At 42.4% G+C, this 16,764-nt stretch overlaps 1 protein-coding gene across 2 annotated transcripts in view; it reads left to right on the forward strand.

Moving 5' to 3' along the window:
* Positions 1-16,764, forward strand: part of LOC126425011 (fasciclin-2) — a 927,523-nt gene that overhangs the window by 890,937 nt on the left and 19,822 nt on the right. For both annotated transcript variants that reach the window (XM_050087916.1, XM_050087917.1), the window contains exon 15: positions 8,974-9,175. In XM_050087916.1, the coding sequence (XP_049943873.1) occupies positions 8,974-9,175 (202 nt within the window). The remainder of the gene's footprint in view (positions 1-8,973; positions 9,176-16,764) is intronic.

Genomic DNA, 16,764 nt, shown 5'->3' on the forward strand with positions numbered 1-16,764 from the left:
CTCCTCCATTACAGCATATCATCAGCAGTAGAAGCCATTTGATTTTGCATGCATCTTGTCACGTTATGGTGTTTGACTGCACCCATCTATTTCACTCTTGTGTGTTTTCTAATGTCATCTACCTTCCTTCCATTAGGGTCATCTCTTAGATCATTTCTTATCTCTCAGAATCCAGCAAAGAACTTGCTTGTTTTGTCTGCCATTTGTATTTTGTGTGGTTCCATTTTTCTCATTAAGGTCACTATTACATCTTCCACTTCAGTCTGTTGTCTTATTCTTTTGTGAGTTTTCCTGTCTCTCCTAATAGACCTTAGCCTATACCTCTCCATTTTTTTATGAGCAAGACCGTATCTTACTGCTGTAAGTCAAAATTTATATTACGCACTGACTATTAACTTTCCATTTTGGACTCACTGGAAGTGTAGTTTACTGAAAGTATTTGAGGCAATTTTTACTCTCATATTTATTTCTTTTCCCAGTATACAGTACTTGCAACATACACCGATGAGCCAAACCTTTATGACCACTGCCAACCACAAGACTGAATGCAGACTTTTGGCATTTCGTGTACATAACACAGTAAGGAAAGTACATACAAGTGGATCATAGATGACGGGGGAATCGTTCTAGAGACAACATGGGCCCAAAATAGAGAAGTCCACTGACAGAAACGACTTTGACGAAGAGCAGATGCCTGGGAACGAGCATCTTGGAATCACCAAAGTTGGCCGGCCATTTGCATCTTACTATCGTGTGGTATCTGGCTCTGCAGAAGTCGAATGCCTGACAGTGGAAACGATCCTAGATGACTGTCAGAGTGCACAATATTGCCGCAATGCTACACTGCAGAAGTCGAATGCCTGACAGTGGAAACGATCCTAGATGACTGTCAGAGTGCACAATATTACCGCAATGCTACACTGCAGAAGTCAAATGCCTGACAGTGGAAACGATCCTAGATGACTGTCAGAGTGCACAATATTGCCGCAATGCTACACTGCAGAAGTCGAATGCCTGACAGTGGAAACGATCCTAGATGACTGTCAGAGTGCACAATATTGCCGCAATGCTACACTGCAGAAGTCAAATGCCTGACAGTGGAAACGATCCTAGATGACTGTCAGAGTGCGCAATATTGCCGCAATGCTACACTTGCACACAAAGAGCGTGCCACCCATCTCACCACGAGAATACACTGGCTGGTAGTGTTCCTTACAACTGGTACAAATACATCCACCTGGTGAATGGCCAGTCAGGTCTCTTCTCGATGTCTGATATACTTTCGTTGCTGTACTACGGACTGTTCGATAACAGCCTCACTCGGCACTCATTTATTCTCTCTAGTGACGATTCGGCGGTTCCTCTTTCTATCTCATTGTCGTATAGGTTACTTTGGGCTTGTCCTCGTCTGTGTCCCGGGCACCGTCAGTCGGCCTCGGTTAGCTCAAATACTGCTCAGGTTGTGTTGTATTCTGCAGGCAGCCCTTCTGTCTTGTGGCTTCACCCGTTCCTCTCATGAGTTCTGCAGTGTGTTCCAATACATGCAGATATAGCATTGGCGCTGAGGAAAACAGAAGATATTCGGTTGAAGTCACATTAAATTGGTTGCCTGCTGGTGTACCATCAGCAGCGAATGCAACAGTGGGAGCTTCAGATACAAAAGTTGCTTCAGCTGCAAGTGGACAAACTTTGAGTCCACGAGGCGACTTATCTCAGGCCTTAGAGTCCCTCCACAGTTGATGCCTCCATTTTCTACCTTTCAGTGATACAACAGTGGACAGGGACATACATTTGCATCAAATGGAGCAACATCTCATGGCATTACAAATCAAGGATGATTCATTGCAGCGATTGTTGTTTGTATTGTGGCCATCACAGATTTTCTCATCCACAAATTGGCACCTGTATCTGACCCTTTTGTGCAATATGTGGTCTGCTGACTATTTACTATTCGCAGTGTTATCAACCTGATAGTCTCGAGTTTCATCGACACCACAAACAACCTTGACAATCGTACTAGTGCAGGGTCACTGGTGCTAGCAAGGTTCCAGCCGCAAATGAGATTTCATTTGTGCCGATTGTGGCTGCTAGGCTTTCGTATTTGGACTCCTCAATTCATGGTGTTGTGGTTCAGCTGGTGCCAGATCCTGAGGTCTGCACAGTGGCATTGAAACTGCATAACCCACTGGTAGAGGATACCCTGTGCATCGCACTTTTGTTGATAATTGTGCGGATTGCCAACAAATGAGCCGTGATGAGGTCATAACTTGCAGCAGTTAATGCACCACGACGTGTTACAACCCTGCGCCGCAGGCATAGGGCGACCCTCACGTTGCAGCAACGTTGTGATTCGTCATTGTCTGACATCTCTATGGTGTTTGAACCTCCTCTCATCGATGGTCATGTGGGCCTCTACCTTCGTGCCCACAGTTTTTTTCCAGTCATTCCTGTACAGACTGTCTGTATTGCTGGGAGTCTACATCCACATCTACATACATACTTGGCAAGCTACAGTACAGTACGTGACGGAATGTACCCTTTACCACAGCTAGTTCTCCACGTGCTGCGCCAAAGAGGGGATTCTCTGATTAATGTGTTGAAGCCATGCAACCCACTCCCATGCTGCCCCATGCGTGTACCAGGACAGTGTCGATAGTCACTCCAAGTGACCCCTCACACTGAAATTGTTTCTCACACTGCACATTTGTCACCACGACGTCTGTTTCTGGGTTGACACAGGGACCACCATTTCTTTTATTAAGCAGATGTGTATGCACAACTGGGCTCACCCATCTTGTCGCAATCCTTGTGGCATTTGATGTCCTGCAGGGGCAGTTCTACTCCTCTTCATGGGCAGTTCTTGATCACTGCGGCCTACAGAAGCGTTATGTGGCTCATCAAGTTATTTGCAGTTGACCACCCACTTGCTACCAACATTTTTGACCTTGACATTTTTGGGTTTTCTGATCCTGATGACGTGAAGGTTGTATCAACTACATTTCCTTACCAGAAACTGGATGATCTCTGCGCTGCGTTTTCATCTTTGTTTCAGCAGGATTTGGAGTGAGTCTCAGTCCTTGAGATGCAGTCACCCTTTGGTTGGACCCTGTGCTTTGTTTTACCATGCCAGACCAATTCTGATTATATTACGCGCTGCTGTGAAGCAGGAGCTAGATCATCTTCAGGTTCCTAGGGTTATTGAGCTGGTGAACTCTAGCTCATGGGCCACTCCACAAGGATTACTCCATTAGTCATCATGAGAAAGCCCAGTGGTTCTCTCTAATTGTCTGGAGATGTCAACAGGCCAAGAGCAAAGAGAGACAAAGTCCAAATCATGACCAAGTGCCAAATGAGAATGTTATCGAATAATCCATGGTACAGTGATAGTAGTAACTGGCAGTATCAGACACGCGTATAGAACTGACTTATCATTCCCTGAGTGGCCGTGTTTATAGTGACCATGAGGAACAATATTGGCTGGTGTATTCATGTGACGAGACACGTGGTCTGATATATAAAAAAAAAAAACAAAGATGATGTAACTTACTAATCGAAAGCGTTGGTATGTTGATAGAGACACTAACAAACACAAACACACACACAAAATTCAAGCTTTTGCAACCCACGGTTACTTCATCAGGAAAGAAGGAAGGAGAGGGAAAGACGAAAGGATATGGGTTTTAAGGGAGAAGGTAAGGAGTCATCCCAATCCCAGGAGCGGAAAGACTTACCTTATGGGGAAAAAAGGAAAGATATACACTCGCACACAAACACATATCCATCCGCATATATACGGACATAAACATACATATGTGTGTCTTGCGTGCAATGTTACGTACAGACAGAAATGCCCCAGAAAGTGCAGTGGGGATTGAAATGATGACAAAGGCAAAGACCCGGTCCCTTTGAGCACTGCCTATGGGAAGGAAACATGTTTGGCAGCATCCACTGGGACATCGCTGGAGGTAGTGGCGATAGGTTTGTCAGGGTGTTCCACCAATTTGTGTGGATGTGGAAGGGATCGCTGGTGCAACAGTGGGGAGTTGCAAGCAGTCACCAGAGGCACTGAGTGTGGTGCCATATTGTCACCAGAAGGCTGTTGATGCAACGCCCGAGATCGAGGACGGAGATGGTTGTGGCGGTGGCACTTGAGCTCCATCTGTGTTTAGACAGGCGTGTGGGTTTCCACTACCGTCACCAACATCCGAGCCTTGCTACGAGCCCTCCAGCTGCACTTGGCATGTTATGCTGGGAGGGATGGGAGTGGGGCTCTGAAGGGGATAGTATCAGAAGATGAAGCAGGGTCTGCAGTTGCTGCCCATGGTGTAGCTTGTTGGAGTTACAATTGTTAATTGGAATGATCCGATAAGTGCTCAAAAACGGTTTGAGATCCAAAGTGTAGTGGCAGAGCATTCTACAGCATATTTCATTTGCTACTTAAAAGTCCAGATGTGAAGTTCGACTTCACAGCTTGACGAAGGATGGATCGGAGGGAATTGTGGCCCATTTTTGGAGACCATTGTGTGAGACAACACTTCATTGGCCAAAACCTGCAAGATCATCAGTCCCAAAAAAGGGCCCACAAAATCAAGATGGTTGCAATTCCAAAGGAGGGGGCACATATGCCAAGGGCGAAAGATTGTGAGGTTGCTGCCTGGTGCTGCACGCACAACTTGCAGTCGCAGACCATTCTTTCGATGTTGCCATTGATCACCAGCTCTTACACAAGTCTGCCGTCTAACGTCTTAATGCGGCACATCTCCCAAAATCCCCAATGCAGCAAGCTCGAGACCTGTTAGCCCAGTTATGCCAGGATGACCACCTGATGCATGCCCATCTCATTGTCCAAAAAAATGACATCATCGTCAACTGAGAGCGTGTGAGAAATATGTTTCAAGGAGTCGAACTCTTCCACGAAATGAGGTAAATTGGCCAACCATGCGTCACAGAGCAGCGGATCTGGAGGTGGTGGGCTGTCCACTTCAGGAGGCTGAAGCACAGCCCAAATAATGCCACCAATAGCTTGTAGTCTGTAATTACAGAGAACTGTGTCCCAGAGAAGATAAATGTGAAACTTTTTAACAGCGAACGCTGTTGCCAATGCCACCTTTTCGACCTCATAATAATTTCACTGTGTAGGGGTCAATGTCTTTTATGTATATGCTACAGGCTGTTTGGAGCCATCCCCATTCCTGTGCCCCGATGCCACAGACATGCACCAAGAACACCCCGGTGCCATAGACAGCTGCGTCAACCACCACAAGGAATGGAGAACCAGGAGAGAATGGTGTTTCAAGGGGCAGATTTCAGTACAGCTTTCAGATGTGTAAAAGCCAAGTCTCGAGCAGGTGTCCAGTTGTGGGACACATCCTTTTTACACAACTCATTGGAAGGGTTGCGAAGTATAGGCTGCTTGGGGTAAGAAGTCAGAGTAATAGTTGACTTTGCCCTAAAACACCTGCAGTTTAGGTAAGTTCGTCAGACAGGGTAAGGACACTCTTGTTGCGACATTCTGATCAGTGATCTCGATTCCCTCTTTGGTGTTCCAGAGCCCCAAATACTCCACTTTTGTCTGAAAAAACCTGCACTTGTCTTACTAAACGATGAAGGCCAGCGTACCACAGGAGTAAAAGGAGTGTGGAGATCGTGCAAATGGCAAGAGGTTCCTACGACAGTTAGATCGTCACAACTAATTCACGTTAGCCAGAACATATTGCGTCAGCTGTCACAGAAACCTTTGGGAAATTGTGGGGGCGGAGACGGTGCCAAATGAGACCCACTTATACTTACACAATCCAAAAGGTTTATTAATAACAATGAGTGTTCTGTGATTCGTCATCTAAGGTTAATGAAGTCAGTCTCGGAGTAGTATTCCATTCAGCAAGTCTGGTGAGGAAATCGTCTGGCTGGAAATAAGATAACTTTCCACCTGCAACTGAGCATTGGTTGCCAGTTATTATCCTTGCTGTACTGTGGACTATTTGATAACAACCTCATTTGGCACTTGGTCTTTCTCTCTGGTCACAGTTTGTGTTCTCTTCTGCAGCTGCCCTTTCTGATATGTGGCTTCACCTGTTTCTCTGGTGGGTTCTGTCTGTCCACTGATATCTGGCTATTCATGACTATAGCTGTGGTCATCTGTGTAAAGTGGCTGAAAGACTGGGAAACTTCAAGTTTGCAACTAGGTGCTGGACATCCACGCCTTATCACAGAACACAGAGGTCAGAGGCTCGCCTACACTGCGGAAAAGGATACTGCGCCACAGATATGTGGTGTCGGGGTTAGGACTATGTTACAGAGGGCATTCACTCAGTCTTTCACGGTACACGTTATAATGGAAGGCGCCATGTATGACAGCTGTGGACTGTTTGAAAATTATTGCGGACAACCTGCATCCTTTCATGCTCGATGTCTTCCTTGTCTAGATGGCATCTTCCAGGAGGATAACTGTTCCGTGTCATGAGGCCAGAACCGTGCTACAATGGAGCACAATAGTTAACTCGTGTTGATGTCTTAGCCACCTAATTCACTTAATTTGAAATCAGTGGATCACATCTGGGAAACTATCAGATGCCAGTCCCGTGCCTACAAACCACCGTCCTGTAATTTACAGGAATTGCATAATCTGTGTGTAGAATCTGGTGCCACATACCTGCAGAAACCTATAAAAGACTTGTTGAAACCGTGCCACAGAGAATCAATGAAGTATTGCATTCCAAAGGTGGACCAGCATGCTATTAAGCAGCTGGTCATAGTGTTTTGGCTCCTCAGTATAAACACGGGAAATACACCGAATGCTGTAAGTCGTAGATCGGCTGACAGTACTTCTGCTTTCTCTTATAACCTTTGGCTATAGTTCATACTTACAGATGTGAGCTGTGTGTAAACACTTCATGTGTGCATTGTCATTGTGATTTGATGATAAGTGTAGAAATATGTTCCATCTTATTCCTGTGGACACAGCTATGATGGAGTGAGTGGACGGGAAGGGAGGTACCAGAAGCGACCTCTTATACCTGCAGTGTATGCTCGTTCCATGAGAGCACTGGTAATTCTGATAAAGCTCAGTGCTAACACAGTGTTTGCCACTAGCCCTACAGCTTCCATACGGTGTTTACATATAGGGATTCTTTTTTTGTGTGGCACCCAGTTCCGTAAGATGCATTTCAACACATATAATAATGCTACACAAATCAGTGAATGTTGAAACTGACACTCGGCAACAAACATGCAACACTTAGCCAAACATGTTTAAAATAAACATTGTCCATATGTTAGACCTGAAGATGAGACAGTTAAAGCCGCAAAACATGTTGTGGAACTAATAAATAATTTTGGCGTCCATATGCAGTATGTTTTACTTGTCATTTGATCTATAATTGCCACTGTCTTAATTTACAATTCAACAACTTACAGTTGTTATGGAAGTACATTTGATCGGCAGGTTCTTTGTCATTGTGGTAAAGGACCCTGAAATTTGAGTAGTATTATTTCCACAGTATGTTAAAAGTATATTTTTTGAGCAGATGGTGGTCAGAGAGAGTATGTTGTGGCTTTAACCTGAAGAGTTGTTTGATGCAGCTTGCCACTTTATTATGTCCTGTGCAATCCTCTTCACCTCAGATTTGGATGCAGCATACATCCATTTGAACCTGCTTACTGTAGTTCAGCCTTGATCATCCTCTACAGTTTTTCACCCACATACTTCCCTGCATTATCAAACTGATGTTTCCTTGATGCGTCAGGATGTGTTTTAGTCAAGTTTTGCCCTAAATTTATTTTCTCAACAATTTGAGTTACTACTCATTAGTTATTTGGTTTACCCATCTAATATTTAGCATTCTTCTGTAGCACAATGTTTCAAAAGCTTCTAATCTCTTCTTGTCTGAAATGTTGACTGTCTGCATTTCATGCTTTAGACAAATATCTTCTTAAAAGACGTCCTAACACTTAAGAGCGTTTTTGAAGGTTTTTCTTACTTTTGCCAGTTATATCCTTTCTGCATCTCCCATCATCAGTTATTTTGCTGCTAAAAATATCAGATGTCATCTATTACTTTTAGTGTGTTATTTCCTAATCTTACTCTTTCAGCATCACCTGATTTAATTCAGCTGCAGTCTGTTACATATGTTTTACTTTTGTTGATGTTTATCTTGGAACTTTTGGCAGGGTAAGCAACCATAATCCTCCAACTCTGTTGCCAAAGTGGTGTTATTTGCTCATGCTCCACGAAAGAACTCCTGGCTGTGGGTTTTTGGAAATCACAGGTGTACGCATCAGTGTGTGTGAAAGTTTCAGTCACACCTGAGGGCACACGCAAATATAAGGGTGTCCACAGAAATTTATCCTTGGGGAAGGATTCTAAAATTACCAGGTTTGGTGTAAATGGATTGGTCAATTTCAAGATGTGCCACACTGTGTTTTGTCTGGAGTGTGGCACTATATGGGGCAGAAACATGGACACTGAGAGGAGAGGCTGAAAAAATGTTAGAAGCATTTGAGATGTGGATGTGAAAACTTGCCTTTTGGCAGAACAGTAATGATGATCACGCTACAAGATCTGCAATTTATAAGTGATACAAAAAACTTATCGTATGCCACAGAATTGATGGTTAACCATCATATATGAGAATTCTGTAGTGAATAAACACTCCTACTCAAGATTCAATGGGGTTTGGGGGGGGGGGGCAGTAAGTGTGCCTATTTGCCCCCTGCCACATCCTTCCCCCACCCCCCGCATGCCCCTCTTGGATACGTACGCTCGTGAAAAGCAGTAAGTGTAAATTAGGACCAGAGCCTGACATAAATTTATGTAATTCATTATACTTTAACAGTTGAGTTTTAATCAGGCGGGGAAAGTGCCCTTCGGGATACATTCTATTCTGGAACGAGGGATGTCCAGATGCCATTTTGAGGATGCTGCTGCCAGTACTGTATTGTTGCCTAAACTGTCGTGACGATTCCTCGGCACAGGCGTCGCAAATGTGGAGGATGGCAGTGAGGGTCAGATGAGCTCTGCGGCCATCGTGGTGTTGGTGGTGGCGGCACTGCTGCTCGCACTGCTCGTTGTCGACCTGGTGTGCTGCCTCGTGTGGCGTGCCGGCCTGATCGCCGCGCTCTGCCACCGCTGCTGCTCTGCCGCCAAGACGGACGACTCGGATGCCAAGATTGCCAGGTACTGTCCTCCTCTCCTAGTACTTTAAGAGTACGTAACGTGATGGCATGCGGTCGGAAACCTCCCCTCGTACTGCTAAGGTACCTGTACCTTTGCGTCAGTATGAGAGTAACGGTCATTATAATTGTGATGATAACCACCAGTGATAAATTAATGTGATGTAGCAATGATACTTGTAGTAGGTGGAGCAGATAGTAGTAATACTGACGGTGGGAAGCACTGAGGATGATGTAGACGATATACAATATGCATCTTCCTGGTAGATTAAATCTGTGTGCTGGACTGCGACTCGAACTTGGGACCTTTGCCTTTTGTGAGCAAGTTCTCTGCCGACTGAGCTGTTCGAGTGTGACTCACGACCTGTAATCACAGCTTTACTTCCGCCAGTACCTCGTCTCCTACATTCCTAGGTACTGGCTGAAGTAGAGCTGGGAGGACCAGTTGTGAGTCATTCTCGGGTAGCTGAGTAAGTAGAGCACTTGTTCACAAAATGCAAAGTTCCCGAGTTTGAGGGGCAGTCTGGCTCACAGTTTTAATCTGCCGGGAAGTTTCGTATCAACACACACTGCACTGGACAGTAAAAAATCATTCAGGCTACAGTATGTTATGAGGATCTTTTGAGATTATTTCTTCAGTTTCTGCTTAAAAAAAGATCTGCACAGTAGAGACTAGAAGCACTATTAAACTGATGACATAACACATTTGTGAAAATCTGGTGTGATGAACTGCACTTCAAAAATATTTATTCGCCAATCTTCAGGCGTACAGCCCATTGTCGGTGATATCTGATACAGATGATAAAACAAACAAACATGTGTGTGCATATGTCAATAACACGACAATACTTTGTATACACTTAAGTTGAAAAATAAGAATAGCTGCATACTGTGCACATCCACATCAAACGACGTGATAGATGTAAAACATTTATGATGAATATAAACAGCGTCAGTCTAGCAACATAGAAAAATATATAGTTTTAGCCTCGCATTTAACTAGTACAGTCAACAAAAGAAAATTAGGGGAAAAATTTTGTGTAGTTATAAATTCTTGTACAGTGACTGGAAGAAGTGTCATGAACGACATACTAAAAGTTCTGTCTGGTGGGGTGTGAGCTTGGGGATGGGGGTTATTTGAAGGTCACTTTTAAAATTTTTTACTGAATAATTGAAAAAAACTTGGCATCTAGTGTGTTTCCCTGTTCAAAATTAAATGGCATAAAATTTGCTACAAGAAAGGTCCTACTGATTTTTTCTGTTGGACTAATAGTTTCCACATTGCAGGGGGTGGAAAATTCCCAGATTATTTAGATACTGTTTTAATGGTACAAAATTAATGTTTGCTGTTAAGTGAAGTCCATTAAGAAGAAATATTAACTGTGTGTACCATATCTAAGTGCAAGTAAAACAGTATTAAGGAGTAAATTGTATTCTGTGGGTGTTACAAGGTGGAAAAGGTGGGGGCAGTGATGGAGTGTACAAGGTGAGGGAAGGTAGGTTGCCGGATTGTGGTCATGCAGTTTCCTCCTTCATTGGTCTGGAAACTGAGGAAACTTTCTCTACCCCACTGTCACAAGAAGCAACTAAGGGTATTTCACAAAGTTATACTGACCGTTCCGCAGCTCACCTTATGCATCGTTGGTACGCAGGATGTAGACGTGCCGGGGAGTGGTTATTTTTCACACAATGTGTTAACAATACATGGAATACAGATACAAATTACTAATAATATAATGCCTGAAATGCATGTGTGCAGAATCTACATAAATCTCTACACACTGTTCTACACTGCTAGAGGGAAACTGATCCTTTGTCAGCCTGGTCTGATCCTTTGTCAGCCTGTGTACCAGCTGTAGCATTCTTCCAGGGAAGGCAACTTCCTCCACCACGAGTGGTGCTCGCTTTTAAGCATACAAACAGACCATACCTGACTAACATTTCCTTTCCAGTTCTCCACGTGAGTAGACAAAAACTTCTCTGAACTCGTGTTTTTTAGTAGCATCATTTTCAGTTTATTAAGTGAATACCTATTTGCAGCTGTTAAGTGAGCTATTGTGTAACAAGAAAGCTCCACAATTGAAGCTCTCAACTGTCTACTAAACTGAAGAGCCTGTACCAAGTATGACAATAAGGATTGCTGGAATACTTTTCTTAGCATGAGGTGTATCAAATGCATCATGCCAGACTCAGCTGTTGCAACACCTGAAGAGGCTCAAAGGCTTAAATGTGCTCTCTCTGTAATTTCAACATACAACTTGCAGTGTATTATGTAGGTTACCGTTCTAGATTTGAACTCGTTCAGCCCTTTTCCGCCAAACGTATTGACTCCCACCTTGCAAGATATACAGTGGATGCGTGGCTAAGTGGCTTCAGTAAGCGCAGTGCACTCTACGAGTGCCAGATATTCCCGAGTGAAAGAGCCTACCATTAACATAATTAATGGTGAAAGAAGTGCAGTAACTTTCTGGTCGTTCATTAACTGACCACCAAGTGATTATGAGGCTTTACAATATCCTGTGAATTACAGAAAGCAGCAAGATGCCACAATTACTAATCCAGTCCCTTTCCCACCAACACCTCGTAGGTCACTGACGACATCACACTTACAAATTGAGCACTTCTCAGCCATTGTTCACAGGAACATATTTTACATAAAAGCTCACTTAACAACTGAAAATAAGCTCTTTCTTAGTGACTGCACTAATTTTTTCTGTATTTGACCTGTTTTGGTCGTCATTGAGTGGGCTAAATCATGGATACAGGACCACAGTAAGGTCCATAATCCATAATCTCACGGTAAACACCAAGTGTCTTTCTCTGTTGTGCACAGATTATCAAGTGTACATGTTATAAAACTGTAAAATGCTAAACACAATGGGAATGACGGTGTTTGCAAAGCACTCGTAAACGAGGCCACGAGATGCTTGTTCTACCAGGTGTGTGTTAAGTGCAATGTTAGATGCCTTCAGGCACATATCCAGTTCATTTCAGACATTGCTGTCACTGTGGAAAACATGGTGAGTGCATGCACAGATATCTAGGTGTGGTCTCAGAAGTAACCCTGACAGGCACTCCACATTTTCTCACAGCAATGGCAGTGTCTGATATGATCAGAAGTGTGACTGGCAGGTGTGACATTGTATTGTACTTTACACACAACTTATAGAATAATTATGTGGTGGTCATGTTTACATGTGTTTTAAAAACGCTGTGATTCTCATTCCATTCAGTGATGTACAGTTTTATAACATGTACACAAGATGAACTGTGCATGACAGAGGTAAGGCAGTTTCTGTTTACTGTGAGATAATAGACCATACTGCGGTCATACATCCGTGGTTATGTACAGGGTAATAATTATATCGCTAAATATTTGCAGGCTTTCAACGTTTCTAGATCAACACTTTCATTATCATCATAAAGATTTTAAACACAGCTATCACACCTTTTGCTGTGGGCATCCACAGCACGTAAGTGCTTTTCAACTTGTTGTATACAAAGTGTTCTTGTGTTATTGACATAGGTATGCATATGTTTGTTGTTTATATTGGACTGGCAACACTTTTGAGGTGCTGGTGTACAACAAAATGTCATTTATTGATTACAGAATTTAGAACCCAGAAAAATTTTAAATGTGCATTTAATCAGTATAAATGTGCAAAACAATATACGTGTGATGAGTAGACTCATCCTACTTTGACACAGCCAAAGTGAAACTGTTTGAATTACTAATGAACTATTTATTGTGCTGCCCTGGTGTGTGATCATTGTCTGTGTTGAGCTGTGTCTTTTTGCTGTGACAAGTTTCATCAAAATCTTATCAGTTCTGTGGAGAGGACAAGCAATTTATGAAAGGCGTGTTCTCTTAGCTTGCAGGAAACTACCAGATATGAGGTTTTGTGCAGAAGAAATGAGACTGGAGAAAAGTTTTATATTTACCGAATGTGTTCAGTTAGAGATTACTGCAGAAGTAGGACACATTTGAGTTTTCACATCTCTGCATTCTTTCCTCCCTCAGCTAGAAATGTATCTGTGTGTCATTTCCTGTGAAGTGACGCAGAAGCTCGACTGGTTTTGTCTCACGGTTTCTGAACACACCTTTAGTGAAGTTCTTGTTCACTGCCTCAGAGCTGATGCAATTTTGATGAAACCTGTCACAGTGGAAGGACACAGTAGAAGGTCAAAAAACACATGGCATGACAGATACTTTCTTAGTGATGTCTAATTTCTTATGTGTCAAGTGCAGTGTGCCATCTCTAACTATCCTGTGTGGCATTAGCTGGTACTTTGCGCCACTGTGTTACTGCCAGTTTTGTCAGTACTAACACAGTCTTTCCTTACGTAGTAATTTCCTTACCACTTAAAATATCCTGCTTTATGACTCCTAAATAACTTGTTGAAGTAGTTAAGTTTAAGCACTTAATAAAATAGCTTCATAATTTTGTTATTTCCACTTAAAGCCAAATTGTGGAACATCATTCTTGTGTGGGTAGTATTTTAGCCTAAATAAAAAAAAAAATGACTGGAATGCATTAATGTATTTAGTTTTTATTATTGCGTTCTCAAAAAATAAGAAAAGTTTTAGCCCTTCTATTGCAGCCAACATTTAGTTACGTTCAGTATATGGCTCTCGAGTCGGCTGCCAGAACACGTTTTGTGTGCCCTACAATATTTCCTCGAGCCAACTGCTCGACACTGTCAAGTTTCATCCGCTGGTGTCCACGCTGCAACGGACTTGTGGAGGTCTCATCTGAAAACTGCATACACAAGACTGAGTTGCTTTCAGACAGATGACAGCGTGTGGTCCAGAGCCCCCTACCAGGGGCCAGGTGTCACTGTTGCTGGGATCCAAACCAGAAGTGTTGTTCAGGTGGATCGTCCACTAAGCTGCGGTGGAATTGCCTTCTAACATCCAATGGCAGCAAGCATGGGGTCTCGGGCTGTACTTACGAGGGGACCTTCTAAGGCAGTACCACAAAATTCTCAAAAACGTCCCCTTTGAAAATTAGATTTCCGAGTGCCGTTTAGTACAGTGCAATTGTGGTATAGTGATGAATTTGTCAGAAGTTCAGCATGTTCCATAATCAAATTGTAATTGGAGAGTCACTGGTTTGAATCTTGCTAGTAGCATACCTCTTTTCCTGTTTCTGATTTCAGTCATTTTTACCAAATGTAAATTCTTCTTAACAAATATGGAATCATATTTTTAATAAAAATAGCATCCTTTTATTATTAATTACTATTCATGTGAAAATGCGAATATTCACAATAAATTAAAATTTGGTACAAAAATGTCACACATCAGATAACAAATCAAATACTTTTTAATTTTGCAGAAAATCAACAATATTATTGGTGTATATAATTTTCTTTCATTTAAAAAAAAGGTATTTTGCACACCTGTACCAAATTGTAATTTACTTTCATACAATGAGTAATTAAAAGTAAAATATGTTATTTTATTTAAAAAGATGAGTTCATATTTATTAATTAACATCTGCATTTGGTAATAATTATGAAATTTAAAAAAAAGTAAGTATGCGAGTACGGTATCATCAAATGAATTTATGGTTAACAATCAGATTATGCTATTTGCTGTGCTACTGACCAATTTGTTAACAGACAACTGCTGTTGTTATGTACTTCACAATATCCTGAAGTACTATCCTCAGAGAGGCATTTTATTTATTTATTGGAAATTGATTTCCAGGCACTGCTTAGACCCTATCTATTAGGCTGTCAGCTGTGCAGATGTACTGTCTTTTTTACCTTGAAGGCAAAACTGAATACGATCTTTGTCTTCTTGTCTATTGTGTACTGAGACAATAGTCTGTCATTGCACATTTTTCCAGTTGGCTCAGACATGTATCATCACAGGGGTGTTCATCACATCAGTCTTGCACGATATGACATGCTTGGCTAGTACACACCATTCCACCCACAAAGAATCTTGTATACATCTCGCTTTCATAGTCCGAGATTGTCTTTGACAGTATCCGACAAATTTGTCAATTTTTTAGATGATTAAGGGTACATCTAATGTTGTGTCCCTTGAGGTCTCTTCCAATATTTCAGGAAATACTGCCAGTGTACAGCAAGATGGATAGAGAGAGCCATATATTGAACAGATCTGCCAGGAAAGCTTGAAGAGTCATCCTTGTTGATTTTTGTTACGTGGGCATTAGGTCACTGCCTAAGGCATGTTTCTGTGCCTAACATTTTATGTGCTAATGTGGGAAACATCATTAGTAGATAGCAGTTTCAAACTCAAAACAAGCTCAGCAAGCTGGAACTGTTTATACATATCTGTGCTTGTGAGTATTCACAATAAATTCGTGTGATCATTTCCTAAGATTGGAGTCATACCGTCATCCATTATGGAGCTTGTAGTGCAAAAAAATTGACCCACTGTGCTTTATTTTGGAAAAAGATCCACAAGTTGTCTAGTTTTGATCCTTTTTTTTTTCATTTAAAGTTGTTTTCGTGCTTTTGAATTTCTGTGGCCTCTCTGGAGATCTTATTTTAGTAATGGTTGGACCTTCATAAAACTGTAGGATTGGTGAAATGAATTCTGTGGTTCCGTTGTCCCACTGCGCAATCTGTTATATCCATTTTGTGTGGGACACCCAGACAAAATTGCACGTGTTCTTTCAGCCTAATGTTAATGCTTCTTGTAGCAGTTTGTACGTACACTTGGCCTCATATGGAATGGATTTGTGCAGGGAATGCACTGGGATCACAGAATCATTAATTTCATTTCTCTAATACTTAGCTTTATCAAGGTCCAGTCATTACCTTGCCAGTATGTACAGAGATGTCAAAAGCACGAAAACAACTTTAATAGAAAAGAAAGATGATCGAAATTGGAACTAGGATTCGACAATTTGTAGGTCTTATTGCTTAATATAACAAATGGTACTAAATTTTCTACGCTGTAATCCCCGTAGCATGTGCTGACATGGCTCTGTGATATTAAGCAGTAGTCCAGTTACATCATGACTCAACTGTTGTGTCAGTAATTATAAACAGTTTTGTTCGTTCAGATCGTTCAAGTTGAAAATTTCTGCCGTAGTCTTTATAGCCTCAAATGACATCTCGAGCATTAGGAGACAAACTTTTGGGTGCAGAAACATCCCTCAGGCTACAGCCTAGTGACAGTAAAACAAAAATCTACAACGATGCAAGTACCGGTCACGAAAGCTCACACTGTATGCCGTGAAGAGTAACTTTAGTTTTATTGTCCACTGACTGTCTTCCAGTCTCATCTGTGAGGAACTGCAATTATTTCTCATTTATCCCATTGGTCATTTGTCTTGTGCATTCACTGCAAAAAAACTTTCTCCACCAGGGGAGTCACAGCACCGTTACAGGTGGCAGAAAAATTGCAGAGTGCACAGAGTCAGAGCTGTGAGTATTCGAGACCGGTCCGTACCACCTGTGACACGTCTGTGCCTCCCCTGTGAGTGCAAACGAGAGAGTAAGTGGAGTGTGGGGTTTGTGTGAAGCCTTTACAGCTGGCGCTTCCCCCTGCCGTACTGCAGCAACAAGGAGGACCCGGCCGTGCTCGCCCCCACTAAGATGCAGCAGGCC

The sequence above is a fragment of the Schistocerca serialis genome, chromosome 10 (assembly GCF_023864345.2).
Source record: "Schistocerca serialis cubense isolate TAMUIC-IGC-003099 chromosome 10, iqSchSeri2.2, whole genome shotgun sequence".
Classification (NCBI taxonomy): Eukaryota; Metazoa; Arthropoda; class Insecta; order Orthoptera; family Acrididae; genus Schistocerca; species Schistocerca serialis.